The sequence below is a fragment of the Balaenoptera musculus genome, chromosome 9, assembly GCF_009873245.2.
Source record: "Balaenoptera musculus isolate JJ_BM4_2016_0621 chromosome 9, mBalMus1.pri.v3, whole genome shotgun sequence".
Taxonomy (NCBI): domain Eukaryota; kingdom Metazoa; phylum Chordata; class Mammalia; order Artiodactyla; family Balaenopteridae; genus Balaenoptera; species Balaenoptera musculus.
Genome location: NC_045793.1, coordinates 68,936,748 through 68,957,719, shown reverse-complemented (window position 1 = coordinate 68,957,719; position 20,972 = coordinate 68,936,748). Strand labels below are relative to the sequence as shown.

General features: G+C 35.1%; 1 protein-coding gene across 6 annotated transcripts in view; it reads left to right on the top strand.

The window, feature by feature from the left end:
- Nucleotides 1-20,972, top strand: part of DGKB (diacylglycerol kinase beta) — a 706,264-nt gene that overhangs the window by 152,383 nt on the left and 532,909 nt on the right. For 3 of the 6 annotated variants that reach the window (XM_036862746.1, XM_036862744.1, XM_036862742.1), the window contains exons 3-4: nt 5,818-5,894; nt 9,327-9,347. In XM_036862746.1, coding sequence (XP_036718641.1) covers nt 5,818-5,894; nt 9,327-9,347 — 98 coding nt within the window. The remainder of the gene's footprint in view (nt 1-5,817; nt 5,895-9,326; nt 9,348-20,972) is intronic. The other 3 variants (XM_036862745.1, XM_036862743.1, XM_036862747.1) reach the window with 1 other exon arrangement.

Below are 20,972 nucleotides of genomic sequence, written 5' to 3'. Positions count from 1 at the left end.
AGCAATAGAATATTTCCATGTACTAGAAAAATAAGTAATAAAATCCTCTGAACTAACTTAACAAAAGTCATGGACTCCAAAGAAGAAGACTTGACTGTAATGGAAAATTCTATTAGTTCTTTTTCTAACATAAAGAGACCAGATTTATGTCATATACAAGAATTTGGATCACTACCTTAATCTCTTATCTGTGTGATTTTTGAATAAATAATGACTTCTTTAACCTTGATTGTATGTTTTAAATGGGGAGAAAGTTTGATGAAGTCATAAGGTAATTTTGAGTTTTAAATGACATAAGAAGGTAAAACACTTTGCAATCTCCAAAACACTCTACACATGCAAACTTTAATTCATAGTGTTAATAGTACTCAATACATAAATCCGGTATAGATTCTAAGAGAATTATTATGAGGAGTTCCACACAGGGCAAATTGCTGTCTGCTGTAGTTGAAGGTGGCCCTGAGAAGTTTTGCAGACAAGGTGGCAGGTAAACTATGGCATATATTATGCTCGAACTTCATTTGACATTAAAGGGAATGCTGGGCAAAAAGAACATCATGAGAAAAGGAAGGACTCTGGAATCATGAGATACCGTGGGAATTGGATGTCTATATATTGAATTGTAAATATGGAAGGCACAGAAAATAAATATCTGTAGGTACGTTTGGATCATATTTTGAGACATCTATGATGCCAATAGGAGGAGCTTGTGCTTCAATTCAAAGACAAAAGGAAATATTGAATGATGATGTTGTGTTTGAAGTCTGTTTAGGATGGAGCAAAGGAACAGGAATCTACTGGGCACTAGACACTTTGCTAGACACAGTATTTCAAGGTCTGTATCATTATTCCAATTTTAAGTATTAGAAAACTGAGCCACAGAGAGGTTAAATATATGCCCAGGGACATTCAGCCAAGAGTTCTGGAGCCAAGACTCAAATCCAAATTTATCTGGCTTTAAATCTTTCCATTACTCCATGGGGCCTTTGCAATTAATCTGACAAACACATGTTGAGTTTTTTGGAATAAAGAAGCAAAGAGGCAGTAAAATCACAAGGGAAGCTTATTCAAGATGCAACAGACACCTAAAGAGATAGGAAGTAAACTAAAAGTGTTCTATTTTTTTATGTAGCATTTTTTAGGACCCATTAGCTTGATTCTTCTATTTTCTAATCATTGCCAAATACACTTTTCAATTTATTTTTATGTCAGAATTATATGAAAGGATTTAAATTTTCCTTGAAAATCATGTACACATTCAGAATATTCCTAACTGAACATTTCTGAAATGTAGCTACTTTAACTCTCATGGCATTGGATATTATGTGACTCAGCCAAACATGAGAGGATTCACAGGGAGTGAGTACTTTAGAGGACGTCTGGAACAACTCATGCACTAGAGCAGGTGCTAGAAAGACAAGACAAAATCTCCTCTGTCAGTCCCCAGGTAGATTTCCTCCATTTCAGCATATATCAGAAGTGCTTGCTCAAAAAAATTACTCCTGCTTTTAGGCTTAGTACCACCTTACTTTTCAGATGATGCTGAGAGTGATGGAAAAGACAACCTAAAATGACCCCGTTCTCTTTGTTGTGGTTAATAACATTAAATTACTTCCTCGAAGATGGATATGCTAGTCAGAAGGCAGCAATTGGTATCCAGTGTTCTTCTCTAAGTTTTCTGCCCTCGTAGCCAAGGCAAGCATCGTTGACTCTGGAATTAGCCCTCTATTTCAGAATTGCCTCAAGTCATGATCCTCCTTTGCTTTCTAGGAGACCCAATATTTTGTGCTGAGCATCTGTCCTAATCCCTTATCCCAAGGGTTAAAGCAGCTGTTTTAACCTGGCTGCCTGGCATTTCAGTTGCCAATCTTTTTGGAAGCCGGACCTTTGTCCCATTACAAATACATATTAACTGTGAATTGATCTCCCAGTTCACAGCTGCCTGACTGTCTGGCTTCCTGCCTGGATTTCTCAGCCCAGAATCTGTCACTGTGCTCTCATACTTGAAGTTCCAATATTAGCTCAAATATGACTGAAACTATGTCTTTCACCCAACTACTATCTATTCATCTAGGTGTCACTTCCTTGGTGTGTCTTGTACTAGAGGGTAGGTTGGACATAGTTATGCATCCTTTCTTCTCTTTGCTACCCCAGTGTATTTTTGCTTTTGTTTTTTGGCCATGCCATGTGGTTTGCGGGACCTTAGTTCCCCTACCAAAGATCAAATCCATGCCCCCTGCAGTGGAAGCACAATGTTCCACCCACTGGGCTGCCGGGAATTCCCGTCCAATGTTGTTTTGGACAGACAGTTGATTATAATCAAAAGTTAGGAATGTTTATGATGATAGGTAATAGGAACAAATCCAGAAAAGCAACTGAGTTACAAAATAAGTAAGTGTGTGTTCCTATAAAGATACATAGAACACAGCAGTAGGTATTTCACAATCCAGTGCAATTTGGGAATCCAAGCAGATATGTAGACAGTTTACATAAGGAGATTCTGTTTAAATAATACAGGGTTAAGGCAAGATATCTGGAATCCTCTGATGTTCCATGCACAATCTCCATCTATAGAAGATTGGCTGGAAAAGTCAAGACTTTAGTCTCAGGGAGGTTGGACCCAAAAAGTTTACTGGGACATGAATAGAAGAGCAAGATAAGGCTCCAGGTTCTAAACTAGATTGTGAAGTGGGAATTGGATTGTGGGTAAACTTCAGATGTCAAGATGTTAAAAATGGAACTTGAGAATTGGAAAACGAGCAAGTTGAGTTGATGGTGATTCATCTGAATATGAATCAGAGCTTCTTAAATTGTCCCAGACCAAGATCATCACTGAGCCTCAGTTCATGGAAAATGCAGTCACAGAAATAGAGATTTTGGCTCTTAATTCATTAATTTATTCCTAGCGGTCTCCCACTAAGAATATTCCAGTGTAAACTATGACCAGTAAACTGTTAAAAAGTGACGTGAATAATTTTGAAGGCTGTTGCTTTCTCCAGGGCATTTATAAATGATTCCTGATTGTGTATTCCTATGCATATGTGAAATGAAAAGCCCATCTTCAGGTGGTATCTCTGAGGTTCTGTGGAAGTCCTGTGTATAAGAAACCAAATTTTTCTTCTTCCCCTTCAGTTTTATCATGGAGCCAAGCTATGGTTAAAATAGTCTATTGGGATATATTATTCCAGGATTTACACGTCTATATATGTATGTCTCTGTAGGTATGTACAGAAGGGTCTGAATCTACATCTATAAACAAGAGGAAGTAAAGGGTGTTCTGCTAACTTAGAATAGTGCTTTATCATCCACAGAGAAGGATTTGAGAGTAAGGAGTCAGCTTCATGTCTCTTTTTAATATAGCACCTGGTCTCTAAAGTAGCATAAGCTTCTGCCAAGGTGCACATCAAAGCAATTACTGTAATTTGTTGTATTTTAGGAATAGCTGTGATTATTTCAATCCCAATATTTATTGCAATTCTATTGTTTCAGCTTTGTAATAAATTGAATGCTGTGCAAAAATGAAAATGTGCATTTCCTTCCGTAGGGAAACCTTCAATTTAGCAAGGGACACAGAATAACAAATTAACCTTGATCACAGTATTGAAAGCGCTGGCAAGATATATAATGAAAAATATTTATATATAGGAATCTGTATGGGCTTCAAGCACGTTATAGTGCGCGCACACACACACATGCACATGCACACGCACCCAGAGAATCTCAACAAAAAGACAAACAACCCAGTTAAATAATGGTCAAATGGCCAATAAGCACATGAAGAGGTGTTCAAGATCATTAATCATTAGTAAATGACTACTCAAGTGCAAATCAAAACCATTTTATATCCATAGGATGGCTTTAATTAAAAAACTAAAAAATAACAAGTATTGGCAAAGATACAGAAAAACTGGAACCCTCATACGTTGCTGGTAGTAATGTAAAATAGGACAGCCATGTGAAAATCTGTTTGGCAGTTCCTCAAAACGTTAAACATAGAATTAACATATGACCCAGCAATTCTCCTCTTAGGCACATACCCAAGAGAACTGAAGCATATATTTGAACAAAAACACGTATACGTTAATGTTCATAGCATCATTATTCATGGAAACAACTCAAATGCACATCAGCTGATGAATGAATAAGCAAAATGTGGTATATTCATAAAATGGAATATTTTTTACCTGTAAAGAGGAATGAACTACTGACACATGCTACAACATACATTAAACTTGAAGGCTTTATGCTAAGTGAAAGAAGTCAAACACAAAGACAATACATTATATAATTCCATTTGTATGAAAAGTCCAGGGTTTTGGGGTTTCTTTTGGGGATGAAGAAAATGTTCTGGAAGTAGATAGTGGTGATGGTTGCACAGCATTGTGAATATACTAATAAACCACTGAATTGTATACTTTAAAATGGTTATTAAAGTGGTAAATGTATGTTGTGTGAATTTTATCACAATAAAAAAATACAGTCACATACATATAAAACTAAACAGAATTTATGGTATAAAGAAACAAATTTATAAATACAAATGAAACTATAATTTATAAAATATAGGCATGATGCATTTGATGGGCATCTAAGAGTGAATTTTTTAAGAGTGTTTCAAAAGCTCATTTGTAAATTAGTTTTTTGGGAACTGGAACATGTTTTATGATGATTCAAAAATCACTGAGTCTTGGGGGTAGGCAGGAAAGATTATATTCAAATGCTAGGAAATAATATCCATGCCCCATTCCCTAATAGGAAACTACAAATCTTTTGATTATTTCCCACATTTTAATTTCAAGCTCTTTTTATCACTGTTATTTAAACTGATTGAATATTTAAATGACAACAGTATTTGTTAGGTGTTGTTTTCCTCTCATTTAAATATATTATAATTCTGAGATTTCTTAGTCAAAACTATATTTTGATAACTATGAGAACATTATGTTAGTAGATTGAATACATATATTTTATTATATTTATATATAATTTTTAAGTCTCATAATATTTGTGTTCTTCCATGACATTATTTCATGCATTAATTCAAGATTCTTTTGTTACCATCTTAATATGATGAAACTCCTGAAAATTATAAAAATTTTGAAAAAACATAATTTAAAATACTTTTCATAACATATCTAAACTTTTTTCTTAATTGATATAAAATAAGTTGAGCTTTATGTATGTTTAGAAAATTCTCTCTAAAAATGCCTGCAAAATACTAAGATCTATAGTTTGCCTCTGAATGGATTCTATTTTTCTTATTTATTCAGCAGGGCTATTATTAGTTAATAGACTGATTCATGAAAAATGCACTGTGTATTGTTAAGTTCAACAAAGAATACCTTTTTTTTTTTAAACTAAGACTATTTCATTAATTTAGAAGTTATGTTATCAAAAGAAAAAGGGAAAAAGCATACTACCTATTCATTTATTTGCACATTAGTTCGTATAATACATAGGCAGTGTCCCCATTCTTGGTCAAAACATACTTTTTCCTGTTTTTTTTTTTTTTTGTGGCCCTGCAGTGCAGCTTGCGGGATTTTAGTTCCCTGATCAGGGATTGAACCTGGGCCCGGGCAGTGAAAGCACCGAGTCCTAACCACTGGACTGCCAGGGAATTCCCCTGTTTCTTTTTTTGTGATTGCCTTTTCCAGTTAGATAGCCCTTCAAAAATGGTAAAGAACATTTTGCATGTTTGTCTTAAAATTTAATACCTGGTGATATTTATTTATATTTTAAGAAGTCTTTGTTTCTGGACTGGATTATATAACCACAGTAGCATATATAAATAATTTGTGTGTTTTCTATTTCTTATAGATTCTACAAAGAAATTAAAAGACGTTCTTGAAGAATTCCATGGTAATGGTGTGCTTGCAAAGTATAATCCTGAAGGGGTAAAACCTTTTTTTCTTTATTTAAGTTTCATATAGATGTTTGGAGGAGGGATTTCTTAATAAAGAGTTCTTGGAAATAGATATTCATATACAAAATGAGATTCATAATGAAATGCTATTCTGGAAGATACATTAAATGGTGTGCTACTTTTTTCATCCAAAGACATTTTGCTAATGAAAAGAACATTTCTATATTGTGTGCCTGGAAGTGTATAGATTATTTATAATACATGCTAGGTTCTTTTCCTAAAAGTCAGGAAACAGTTTTAGATAGAACGGGAGAGAAAGTGTGCTGACTCTCACTCTATGACCTACAGTTGTTAACCCCAAATGAACATTGGCATGGGGCAGGCAGTATTCCCTTGACTGAAGAAAGATTCTGTGATGGATATAACTGGTCTCTTACTTTAATGAGCAGGCTTGGATACAAAGAGAGGAATTTTTTCTCCTTATCTTGTTTTAGCCTGTTACCAATAAGCTTATGAATCTTTCCCTATAAAAACTTGATGTCCTGTCAATTGCTTTGAAACACCTTGCTTGAATGAATGTCTTTCCCTCCCTAATTATTTGTTAATAACCTTGTCTTTAAGACAAGGTTAGCTGAGAAATGTTACATATTGAATGTTTGATCATCATTGCTGTTAAGTTCTTTTGCAGCTTCACCAAGTGACAGTTGGGTTGTATGGGAGCTAAAAGAAACTGCCCTTTGTAGAAGACTCTTTTGCCTGGATATATTATCTAGCCATTCGTCAGATAGATTTGTTTGCTGATTAAAATGTGATCTGTTTTTTGTTTTCGTTACCTTTGTGGTTTTGAATGTTTACAAAAGCACAGTTCTTGGCTATCCTTAATATTTAACTTCTCTGGGATTCATAGAACTAATATTTTAGTCAAAACCGAATCTCTAAATTCTGACCTCAAAATGTTCATATTGTTTTATAATTTCCTTTTAGTGTTTCCAATACGTACTATTCTTACTCCAATATTTACTATTTTTCCTTCCATATTTTTATTCTGTCTACATTCTGATACATAATTATACCTTTTAAAACTCTTTAACCTAAGATTTATTTTCTTTTTTAAAAATAAAGTTAATGTTTAGTGCCTACAAATGATGCAGAAAATAGACAATTTAAAGCTACTCCCATTTGCCTATATCATGAGGGAAAAAAGCAGACATCTGGCCTACATTTTCCTCACATTTTATTTTCCTAGATGCTTTAGAGTGAGAGAAAGAATGTTGGCAGATAAATTGGTAGAACTGAAAATCTCAAAGACCAAGAAAGCAGGGTTGGAAAGGTAAAGATGACAGCTTTACTGAATTGCTGTAAGACTCCAAAAATTCATTAATATTTACATTTTCCAATCATAGTTGAAAACATGCATGTTATCTAATCTACATACAGAGAGAAAAACAGTTTTTTCCCCCTAAAGATAGCTGTTGGCTGTAAATTCAGTTGGAATGTGATTTTGTTTGCAAAGTAGACTTTTTGCTTCAATTATTTCTTATTTAAAGGACTCTCACGAATTAGTCTTACTGATATTATATGTTTCATGAGGATTATCAGTCACCATGTACTGGATTTATTGAGGTAATTACTAGACTCATTGTTAGACACACATATGATGTCAGCCTTTTCAATAATGTAATACCTCTCCATAAGTGCACAGATCTGCTCTTGAAATGCATTATTAAAATAATGAACAGTTGAAAAACAAAAAAGTTAGATCTCATTAAGACCCAAAAGTATTTCTAATTTAAGAGTGAAACCACTCTCAAATTTTAAAGGCATAGATGACTGACTACCTAATTGATGTTCAGTTGCACAAGAAAAATTAGAAAAGTGATTAATCTAGTCTTGCTTTAGAGTAAATGACAAATACTTCGTTTTCTAAAATGGAGATGGCCTGTATCATCCATATAAAATGTATTTGCAAAGAGAAAACAACCTAAATATCTCTTAAATTGCTTCTCCCCTTTACATAGTAAAGCTGCTTAAATAGTAGATGCATTATTTTTCTTATGATTCACTTGAACTACTGAATTATAAAAGCTCTGTGTATAAAAGCTTAATCCAATGAAAATGTGACCTGTTTAAGTCTATTTGAATAGAGGAGAAATGTGTAATATATGGATGACTCATTTATTTTTAATTCCTGTGAGGAAATAAATGACAGAATCATAAAATATAAATTTAAACAATGGCTTTAAAGACTCTTTAAGAATAAAAACTTGAGAAAGGTGTTGAGATAACCAAACAAATATGATTATAAAGTTTTTAAGTAAAGAAACTCATCTTAAGAAAAGTAAAATGACTTTCCCAAGATTAACCATCTAGGTTTGTGACAATAACCGTAGTTAAAATCTGGTTGTCTCAGATCCCAGTTTAGGACATTTCCTCTTCACTTAATTGGCTAGGCCATTAGAATGAGAGGGAAGACCTGAGGAGATGAGAAGGATAAGGGGAAGGGAAAGGTATTTCACATGGACTGAATGACATTGCATGTCATTGCAAGCAGTACATTGCTTCTGTAATGAGCATAGCATGTTCCATTGCACATAATTATTACTGACTCATGCCCAACAAGGTAAGAGATGCCTTAGTTTCCACCTAATCTTATGTGGACAATATAAAGAGTATGATTACAGGTAGATTGTAGTGGCCATCCAGGCCACTGTGAAGGCCATGAACCTTCATACTATGAAGGCCATGAACCTTCATAGTAAAACACACTCAGAACATCTCAGATATAACTGATTCATGAGAGTCATAGAATTTTATACTATGAGAAAGAATCAGTTTGGCATTGCATATATAAATATTTTTTCCCTGGATTTCAAATTCCACACCAAATTATTTCATTGACCTCTAAAGAGATGGGAAGAAATTAAGCAGTGGCTTATGTATGGAAAGATATTTGTCTTTAAAGGGGTGGAGAGAGGCTAGGTATGTTATTCTAATAGAAGGAAATAGGAGTGGGGAATAAGTACAATCGAATATATCTTTATATATGCTGTTATATTTTCACATTCTTCTCTGGAAGGTTTTAATTATACTGTGTGTGTTATTCATTATATTTATCTCATGTCAACTAGAACTGTTTGCTTATTACATTCTAAGATTGATTGATTCAATGATTCTCAAATTTTAGCTGGCATCAGAATCAAATGGGGGGTCTTCTTAAAACAGAGGGTGTTGCCTCCTCACCTTAGTTTCTGGAATGGGGCTCAAAATTTTCTATTTTTATCAGTTTCCCAGCTGATGCGAAGCTGCTATTTTGGAACCACATTTTTAGACCCATGGCTCTAGGGTATGCTTTAAAATTAATCTGTAAACTTGACTTTTTAGTTAAATTATCAGCAATATGAGATGATAAGTATAAATTATCTTACCTTAACGCATGTATTCTTTTCTTTCCTTGCATGCGCAGAAACAAGACATTCTTAAACAAGTAAGACATTTTCTTTTCTATTAAAATCTGTCTTTTCTTTCTTTATTCTGATGTGAGCTATGAATTTCTTATCCATATCACTGAGCTATACTTCTGTACCAATAAGATTCATATAATATACAATATTAACTGTAGTACTTATAAAGTTATAAGTGACTGATATTTGTTTAAATTAAAGATTCAATTGGAGGAGCTGATACCTCAGTAGAATCAAAAAGGGTCCAGAGTGCAGGCTTCAGTTTTGTAGACTTTTGAACTTAATTTTCTAATTTCACTGAAATATAATCAAGCTCTGGTAAAATGATCTATTTAATGAAAGTCTTAAATTACTATTTTACAGCGGGAGATTTAATAATTGCTTTTAAATGAGATGGATAAGGACTTTTTAATTGGTCTACAGTGCTGTTAGAATCTGTGAAGAAAATATGAGTGAAAAGCTCTTGATTTTAGCCCTCCTGGGAAAAAGAGCAATCCAACTGTTGTTTCAACCACTCTCTCCTAGTAAAGTCCATTTTGTCAAGGAAGTTTTAGGTCCATAGTTCTGTTGGATACCTAGAATTACAATACATTTTTGAGTTCTCTAAATGGATGTTTATATCCTACTGGGAATATATCTTACGAAAATGCATGAGCTGTCTAAAACCATAACATTGTCTCCCTTGGACAATACTGGATATGTACTAGTTGCTTCTTATTCACAAGTTTCCCTGTTGTTTCAATGACAACAAGCACTGCAGTTTCATCCCCAACATGTCCCAGTACAATTGATTACATCAGAATGATCTTGACTGTCTTAGACACTGGTCCTACATACTACAGTCTCCTAGGATGAAGCACAACTGAAATGGCAACTCATTGACGGTGATGATTTTTACCAGCCCCTTTCACAGGATGACCTTTCCCTGATCTCATCCCTGACCTCTGTGGAAACCTACTAGCTCCCCCAAAGACAGTCTACATGAGCTTTATGTTATTAGGAGGCAACTCCTCAGAGTAAACATTTGCTTTTATTAAGCAGGGCCTAACTTTTAAAGGGCATTTGTTGAACACCTTACTCAACAAACACACCATTCTGCACAACCTTCATCCCTGCTCCAGGCTGTTTGAAAATTGGTGGCAAATGAGCATCTTTTCTTGGGGTCAGTAGAATGAGCTTCTTCCTTCCTTTTCCTGGCTCAGCCTTTGTTCCATATGCAGTTGTTTAGTAGGGAAGCAATTTCAGTTGCAGAGTAGAAAGAATGCGGAAAGCTGAGGGTAGCCAAAAGGAAAAAGAATGAGGGCATGCATACTTATTACTCTATGTGTGTTCTTTGTTTATCAGTGTTCTGTGAGTGTAGGGTTTTCTTTTTACATTTCCTGTCAGTAGATGATTCTTGGCCTAAGGCTGAGTTAAACTTTCATAGCTCCCTGGGCGTACTCTATCTTTGTACTCAGTACTCTGTACTGGGTTTGTGTTATTCAGACAAGTGAGTTGCTTCAACCCCTTAATAAGAAACCTGGGATTTCAGAACCTACATTTTGTAGTGCTGCTGCCTAATGTATATTTGAAATGTCTTTAACAAGGATATTGACACTATTATAATTATTAGCAATGATATAAACACCCTTGTATTGTAAGCTATAATTGTACTTCCAGAACCAACTTCAACCTTTGCCATGAAAGAAAGCACCTGGAAAGTATAACAGAGTAAACATGGTCTTAGGTTTCCAACTGAACTGAATTCAAATCCATATCTGCCACATATGAGCAGGTCTTGGACAAGTTACTTCATCTCTCCTAGCCTGAGTTTGTTCACCTATAAAATGAAGAGAGTATTGGCTCTACTGAGTTGTTAAAAGGGTTAAATCCTAAAGTATATGCAAAATACTTAAGTCTCTGTCTGCCAGGTGTTTCATTGATGTTTTGAGGCAGTGGCTGTGGATCACACTGTAAGGAGCACCATGATTTCATATGAAAGTTCTGGAAAATTTATGAAAGGTGATAGGGAGAATATCTGAGACACTCCAACCAATCCTGTAACCTTGATTTTCTCAGAGCCTCACTTTCCTCATCTATAAAGTAGTAAATATAACGCTGTCACTCTGATGTCTTTCCCAACACTAAATTAATTTCCTTCTACCGTGAGGTATGAGTGGAGGACATGACATGTGATTTGCTTCCCCTACCAGGCCTCGTTGCAATCCAGAGTGCTGTCCTGGCGCGAGTTATTGTGTCTGTTGTATTTGCTCCACCTCTCAGAACTGCATAAATGCCAGGACAATTAGTTAGCAAGGAATGGATGTAACATGTTAACCAGTATTTCTGCTTCTCTTCCCTATTACTATCAGCACAATTTCAGTCATCTTCCTCCTCTTATCAAAGCTACAACCAGAACACAGTTTTGAAAACACACCAGCAAATTGAAGAATAAAATGCCTACTACAATTGTTGTTAACCCAATTTTGACTGTGTATTACTTATTGTTGAAATACATAGTAACTTTTATTTCGCCATGTTGCTTCAGTTTTTATGCCTTGATACTCAGAGAATTGCTCTTGTATAGAATGGAACCACATCCAACAATCTGAGAAAATATTTGCATGGCTACTTGTGAGATTAATTAGTTATGTCATAATTAAACAAATCAAGTTGAATAACTTCTTGCAGGTTTCTTTTAATTGCATTGAGGATCAAATCTCAACATTTACAAAAAAACCAAACTATTTTATATCTATGAAAACATCTTGAATTTGAGAACGGACCATCTGCTACATCTATCCAAAATTGAAAGCTTGGATTAATGATTTGACTGCTTCAAGTGGCTAGGTGATATCTGTTACAGTTGATATGTCACAGTTGATCCATTTCTCCCTTAACGTTCTGTAATAAATATACAGAAATTTAACAATAGGTAAATATTTAGGGTATATAAAATACAATTATACTAATTGCTTCCAATTGCTTTCTCTACAGATGAGTTTTAAAAACAAGGTTAAATAATTTGAAAAATAAACTAGTAACTCTCCTGAGTTTAATCATAACAGCTAACTTTGATATGCAGTATTTAAACATTCTGTGTAGGTTGCTCTTTCATTTCTTTCATAACATTTATTAAATAATTTATATGAGTTAAAAATCAGGTTAGAGAAAAAGTGATGCTGGGATCTTCAGGTGATCTTTTTCACTTCTTCAGGGACAAGTAGAGCAAACTCTTTAGGTGCTTGCTACAACTAAAACTTATCTTAAGGTTTGTATGTTGTTTTTGTTTGTGTGTTTTCATCAACAGGAATAGTTTTTTTGAGCAGAAGTACATTTAAGGATATTAGGGGAAAATAAATCTAGAGATTTGTGTAGAAAGGCCTAGAGTGTCTAAGGATTTTAAGGGTTTTTTTAATAGGTAAAGGAAATCATGAATGATATTCCTAAGATCAACGAGTTAAATTTTCCACTTAGGAAAATACTTCTAAACCAATGTGAACAACAGGCTTGAGTTAAAGAGAAGACCAGGTATGAGTTATTGAAGCAGTCCAATCAAATGATGAAAACTGGGAGGGCAGTTGGGGTTGTAATAGAGGTCGGGGGCAGAGTTAGAACACATTGCAGATATATGGTCAAAAGTAATAGGTTACACTTAGTATGTCAAAAAGAGTTACAGTCAACTCAGAGTTTTCAAGATTGTGGAACTGAGTAGAGATAGTTATGCCATTACTTTTTATTTTTATACTTTATTTTATTTCCCTTTTTTCTCTAATGGCTAGTTTATTGATACACTAGTCAATACATTTGACGGTGATAAACCAGTTGTACTAGGTATGAATATTGAAAAATCAAAATCTGTCTATAGAATTATACTTTGATTAACTATAACATTGTAGCCTTTGAAGTCAGAAATATTTAGGTCCTTGGCACTAACTAGGAGCTTTTGGCTTTGGGCAATTTGCTTGACTTTTCTGAGCCTCAGCTTTCTGTCTATAAAATAGGAGTGATAGTAGCATTTACTTAAGGGGTTATCGTGAGGATTGAAGTATAGCATACATGTAACATATTAATATTTAGTGCAGTTCCTGGAACACAATAACGTTTAGAGAGTTTCCATTATATGCAACAAACATATTAAGCAACACCTAATTTTATTTTTCCACTTATGGATAGATAAATATACAGAAAGTGAGAAAAGCACTTGGAACAAAAATAATTGGGTTGCATCCCAAATGCATTTCTTGCATGTATATTATATACTGGATATTGTATCTGGAAATGTGGGAGAAATAGAAATGGTCAAGATGATCTTTGCTATCAAAAAGTGTCAAACTATTAAATATATTTTCAAATTGCTGACAAAATGCTTCAACTCAGGGAATTCTTAAGCCCTGAATTCTTAAGCCTTTACCCAGTTGTAAAGTGTCAATCCCTCACTCTCACATGCTGGCTGAGTATTTCCTAGTCTGTCTTCTACACCTTCCCATCTTGATATTTCTCCCAATAATAACCCTGGTATATTTGGACCTTGATGGATTAGAAAGAATAGAATTTATAGGATAGTATATATTTGAAACCATTCCAAATTTTTGGTTATTTTGTTATCATTAGTTTTGTTGATTTTATTTTATTTTAATCTGCTAAATATTAAATATATAGCCATATGCTATTATACTTTAAAATAATCTCGTTTGAGATTTAAGTGAAACAGTATATTCCTGCTCAGAAGCTTTTTCTATTTATTATATTTCACAAATTCTTACCATCCTACCTGAATCAATTTTCTTTGTTGCTAGATTTCCTACAAAGAGGTAACTGAGTGAAATTGTGCTATTTTCTTTTTCTTTTTTTGCTATTCCAGTGTCCATACTTCAGATATATAGGAGGACTTACAATGTAAAAGACACTGTTTTAAGCACTATGTGATGCAGTGTTGTGTTGCATCTTATAGTCTAGCAGGGAAGAAGAGATACTTGTAATTCTGCCTGCACACATACCTTCATTAAGTGAACCCCCTTTGGAAATTTTCTTTCAAAGTAAAGATGCAAGTAAGCAATCATTAAAAACTGACATTATTAATGAAAATTATATATGCATAGTTGTTCCCAAAATCTTTATTGAGTTTTATTTTTTGAGGAGAAATAACTTTTAGAGCATTTGGTGTGTGCCTCAGTAACAACTCACAGCAGTTCTAGTGACAGCACTGAAACATAGGCAAGACAACGTCCTACTCCGTGCAAGTGGATTCCTGCTAAGTACAAAATGTAGTTGGATACAGACTCTTTTTTTTTTTTAAGTAGAGGGAAGGATTTTTTTTTTTAATTTATTTTTTTATTTTTGGCTGTGTTGGGTCTCCGTTTCATGCGAGGGCTTTCTCTAGTTGCGGCAAGCGGGGCCCACTCTTCATCGCGGTGCGCGGGCCTTTCACTGTCGCGGCCTCTCTTGTTGCGGGGCACAGTCTCCAAACATGCAGGCTCAGTAGTTGTGGCTCATGGGCCTAGTTGCTCCGCAGCATGTGGGATCTTCCCAGACCAGGGCTCGAACCCATGTCCCCTGCATTGGCAGGCAGATTCTCAACCACTGCACCACTAGGGAAGCCCTGGATACAGACTCTTGATCACAAGATATACTGAAAATCACGATAAAAATAATCTGCTTAAAATTCTTCCAATCCATTATTTGTATTTCATAATTACTAAAATAACTTGGAGTAGCATTGTTTGTTATTCTTGCCATTTATCGTCTTACTGAAAAACATGTTTCTAATTTTCTCTTTACTGAGACTTAATAAATGTTACTTTTAGGTAAAGACAAGTACAACTAATAAATTATGCACCTCTGAGGTAGTACAAATAATTTCATTTGCCAAAACTAAGTTTTAAAAATCCAGTGTGAAATTCACACTTTCACTTTCACTCTTTATCTTTAACAGAAGTTTCTCCATGGCAGTTTTATGAGACTATCAAGGAGCTCTCTGAAATTTGAAGTAATGAACAATAAATTGCAATACAAAATAAGCATAAACAATGAGACATTTAAAGTGCACATTTTTCTTCTGAAAGTATTTTAATATAAAAAATATGTATTTGAAATCTCAGGAAGTTAACCATGCTACATATTAATTTATATACTTTGGTTCGATGACCTTTACGTCAATGTTCAATTTAATATAATTAGTTAATGATATAAATTAGACAGCAGAATGGAAATGGAAATAGTGAAAGAAAGCCTCTAATTTAAGTTACTGCCTACCTCATTTGATCAGAGTTCTTTTGCCCAGTAGCCAACAGTATTGTACACATAGCAGGTACTCAGTCCATACTTGCTGGTAAATGAATTAAAGTCATTTCTTTGTTAATGGTTTTAGCTAGTACCTTAATCTAATCTATAATAGTTCAATGATTCCCCTTTTCTTTTTCTTTAAATTTTATTTTATTTTATTTATTTATGGCTGTGTTGTGTCTTCGTTTCTGTGTGAGGGCTTTCTCTAGTTGCGGCAAGTGGGGGCCACTCTTCATCGCGGTGCGCGGGCCTCTCACTATCACGGCCTCTCTTGTTGCAGAGCACAGGCTCCAGACGCGCAGGCTCAGTAATTGTGGCTTACGGGCCCAGTTGCTCCGTGGCATGTGGGATCTTCCCAGACCGGGGCTCGAACCCGTGTCCCCTGCATTGGCAGGCAGATTCTTAACCACTGTGCCACCAGGGAAGCCCCCCTTTTTTCTTTTAAAGATCACTTATTAATCAGCTGTGTATACAAGTTTGTTAGAAAATGTGAAAATTGGACCATCTTTTGTGTGATATAAAAGTTATAAGATCCTATTATATAAAATGATCCTATTATATAAAAGAGTCTTATGATCCTATTATCGTCATATGATCCTGTTAAAATGTGTTAGATCATGTGATCTCCTGCTGCAATCCCTCCAGGAACTGTTCCTCTCACCCTACCTTAAAAGCCTAATGCTTTATTGACGGTCTAGTATACGTTACAGGATCAGCCCTCATCCACGCACCACCAAAGATCCTGTCTTGTACTTCCTGTCTGTGACTCGAGTCCTCCCTCAGTCCTGCTCTGGACTACTCCTCCTCCTCACTAGCTCCTACAGCACATCCTCTAAAACAGGAGCATCTTAATACCTCAGGATATTCGCACCACCTGTTTGATCTGCAATGTTCTTTCTCCAAATATGTACGAAGCTCTCTCCCTCATCTCATTTAAATCTTTATTCACAGAACCGATTCTCATTTCCTAGTCATCAGATTTAAAACTGTAAGCACCACTCCCCCATATATAAACCTTTTTCCTTCTTTATTTTTTTAGACAACATTTAATACCTTCAGACACTGTACATTTATCCTGTTTATTTTGGTGTTTCTCTTATTCCCTTCATTAGAAGATAAGCCTCCTGGTGGAAGGAGTTTTGCATATATCAGTAACATCTTTACCACACCCCCGAGAACAGAGCCCAGTACAAAGTGGATGTATGCATAATGAACGTTTGCTGATTATGAGAAAATCTTCATCCCAAGACTGCCAAAATAAATTAAAGTAATGATAGAATGACGACATTTATTTTCAATCACTTTGAATCTACTTGGATGAATGCTAGAGTTATTTCTTTAGTATTAGCAGGGATTTAAACACCAAGAAACCAGATGGTCAGATATAGTAATGAAAGGCATATAGAAGTGTGTTTTTGGATTTATGCCAACTTGGCAGCAACATCTGAGCAGCTTCCCAAGTTTGTATTCTTTACAGATTCTCTGTGTTATCTCCCTGAATAGTCTGTGCCTGTTCCTTCGGGAAAAAAAAAAAATGAAAAAGCAGTTTTCAAAATTTTAAACATCATTTGGTGTATCTGTCTTTGAGCTTACAGCCAGTTCGATTTTTGAACACTCATTCAATTGCCTGACCCTACTTTTTTCATTAGTGTTTCTATTGCTATGCATATAAATGATCTCATTCTATTTAAAGGTCACAATCTTCAAAAACCAATGCTAATGCTGCTAGATGACAGCAGTAGAAAACAAGATACTTAAATTTCAAGATATTCTGCTAAATCATGAGATAAGGAAAATGTATAGATTGAGGACATTATCCACTTACAGAAATGTTTGGTACTTTGGACAACATAGAATTTTAGAAAAGATTGGAAAATCTTTTGCTAATAAGAAAGAAATGGGTTAACCAGGAAAGGCATTGAAGATTAATTCCTCAGTGAATCTGAAACACTGAAGCAGCTGCCTTTTGGCTCTGAAGAAGTTTGGGTTTTACAGCATTGTAAGCTGTGTGTAATGACAGGAAATGTAAGAGAAAGGAAGTTTGCTGCCACCAATAATGTAAAGAAGTTGGAGGAAAAAGTTGACATCAGTAAAACTTTAGTCATAAATAGGATGACATCATCTTATGGAAATCATTTAAGAACTAAGGAAATCTTTATTTTATTCTTATGTCTACGGTAAGTTTTTATTTTTTTTTAAAGTAAGATAATCTATTTTTAAAGGCTTGCTTTCTGAAGGCAGTAATTTGCCAATGTTGCCTGACACAGAAAAATTACATCAAAATATCTAAGACCGAAAAAACAGAGGGTTAGATTGGGAATAATGCAATGAAATTCTAATTTCCTGGACCAATAAAGAGGTGGGCAAATTAAGATAATGAAAAAACCCATCTAACCTCAAACAAGTGCTTCTTTTTACTTATTCCCCTTTTTTTTTTTTTTAGTATTTTATTTCTTTTACATCCTGTGTGTCCAAGGGTGCGTTAAGTGCTTTACATCAATTTATTATTACGTTTAGGCAGCAATGCTGAACAGTTGATCTTATATGGAGGAAATTAAGGTGTAGAGATGTCAGATAATAAGACTAACATATTTTTTGATTGCTGAGCAAGGGAGAGCTACAACACTGGAGAAAATTCAGAAAGTTTTCCTGAGATCTGAAAAAAGAAGGACCAAGGAGAAATGTATTCCTTATTAAGAGGGATGTCATACATTAAGTTCACTTCTTCCTTTTGGTTGGATATTTTTCTGGTTTTCATCATTAAACCACAAGCACCGATTTCAGGGAGGTCCTATGTGGGTTATCACACTTGGGATGTGGCAGATTTTTCCTTAAAAAGAACAGATACGTTTCTTGCCCCAAATCACTCAGGTGGTGAGTGGAGGTATTGGAATATGAAACAAAATCATTTTATTCTGAAGTCCTTGTTTTTGTTTTTGTTTTTGTTTGTTGGTTGGTTGGTTGTTGTTGTTTTCCTGTGTTACCACGTCAAACCCTTGGCTTGAAATAATTCTGTTTTAAAATATAATCTTATTGTGAAGGAAGATTCAGAGAAAAAAATTTCAGCAATTATAGTCTTTTGTTCACATTTTTTTACCTGGTTTCTCAAAAAAAAACCCCAAAACAAATGAAAAACAAGTAAACAACAACAATTTTTAAAAACACCCACCAAAAAACAATGAACCATGTAATGATTCGTTAAATGCAAATGGAAACATTTAAGTTAATATGGTTTTAAGGCTCATTCATCAAATACGATTTGGAATTCTTCCTAACAAATCAAGAGGTTGGTATTATAGATGAAGAATTTGAGGCACAGAGAACTTAATAAATTGCCCACTGTCGCACAGTTGGAAAGTGTTGGATCTGAGAGTTGATCCAGGTAGTCTGACTTCAAAACCATGCTCTGTCATCTGTTATGTTTCCAAACACAGTGCTGACTACAAAAGGGTACAGGAAGAAAAGCAACTATAAGTAACTTTGATCTTAATCACAACGCTTGTGAATGTTTACCATACAAATTTCCTATAACTTTGCATATAAAATTAACTCCTGCGTTCCCCATAGCCCTTCTTACATGTTGAAGATTATTGACAAGTGTTGGTCACTCATCCAGCTGAGTGTGGATTACTTCTCTTTTGATAGGCCATCCTGAGGAATCCTATTAGTAAGAAGAGGTGCCCTGCTCAAGGCAACGTATTTGGATATACTAGTCTGGCTGCTGGCCTCATCTGTGTATTTTGAAACCTTGGCTTCATTCATTGTGGCAAATTGCTTTTTGAAAGTACTTCTGCTAATTGATGCTATTCTTTATATATTCATATTATTCACAGTTTTTAGTTTTGTGGTTCAATCCACTAGTAGAATTTACAATATTCTGTGGTAGAGGTGATTCATTAAATATGGAAGGAAATGAAGTCTTTTTACCGCCACCAATATAAACATCTGAAGTGCCCTAATGAGAATTAATAAGCAAAGCAAGACTAAGTTAAGTTTAACCAAAAATGTCAGATTGAGTTGTAGACAGAGTCTTGGAACCATTCATAAATAAGGTGAAGTTTTTGGCTTTGTTTTGTATTAGCTTGAGGTTATGTTAGGTACAAAAGCATACACAGTACATATACTTAAAGGGCATGCGATCTAATCTGCAAAATTTTACTTTCTCATAATGATACCCCTGTATGTGTGATTCCCTTTTGGGTTTATTCAAAACAGTACAATAATAAAATTGGTTGTTCTCTACCACCTTATCCCAATACTTTTACATAGGAAAAATGGACTTTTTGTATCCAAAATAGCAGTTTATGGAATTAACTTTATTCTCCTCTGCCAGGATTCTGTAAAAAATTAGGAGCATTAATCTGCCAAGTTTTATTTTTTCCTTATTTTTAGTTTCATCTCAGTTACGTTAAACTGGGTAATAAAAAAATGCCCTTCAGGGGCTTCCTATGAGGCCTATAGCCCTTGCAGTCTCTTGATCGGGAAGATGTGGCTTTATCTCAGTTTCTTCTCTGTAGGTTTCCTAGTCCCTTCAAAGGCCTACTGGGATAGTATCCAACACAGCTCCAGGGGCCTTCTCTTCCATGAGGTCTACGGCTATTTCCCAGGCAACATTTATGCGTCATTGTCACTGCAGTCCCACCAGGAGGTTGACCAAGCCCGTACAATACCATTTTCTTGTCTTTGTCCCGAGTACCTGTATCCTTGTCCTCAGTTTCCCAGGCAGGAGCAGATCCTGGCCCACTGTCCTCATCTGCCTTGGAGAAAGCAATCTCTCCTAGTAGCTCCTGTGAAATCCTCTCATAACTTGAGGATAGAAGGTGGCTCCCATCACCATTTCCCCAAGTAGACAAGGGAGATTCTCAAAGTAGCAATGGTTCTTTGCATGTAAATGTCGACGCTTTTATAGTCCTGCAATGAGTAAGAGTGGGCATGGATCTTGAAGTAGATTTCTTTGAAAATCTGCATAGGAAGATTTAGAATTTCACTTTAGAATTTTATATCCATTCGTCTTGGTGTTAGGGTGAAACTTTCCTGCCAACCACTTTCTCCAATTGTCGAAAACAATATTCACCATTAGAGACAAAGAAAGGAGATGAGAGAAATACCTTTCTTTCTGAGTATTCATGGCTGTGTTCATGATTCTGCATTGGCATCTTCACATAATTGTCTGATTTAATCACCATAACAACTTACGGGATTGGGGAATATTACACTCAATTTACAGAGGAGGAAATCAAGTTTCAGAGAGTAAAATTTTTAAGGCCACATAGATACTGTGGAAATAGAGATGTCTGAGTGAAAAGCTCCTGCTTTTCCTGCTCCGTTATTGCAGGTAAGACATACAAATCTAATCACCAGTGTCAACCTAGGACTGACTGCCC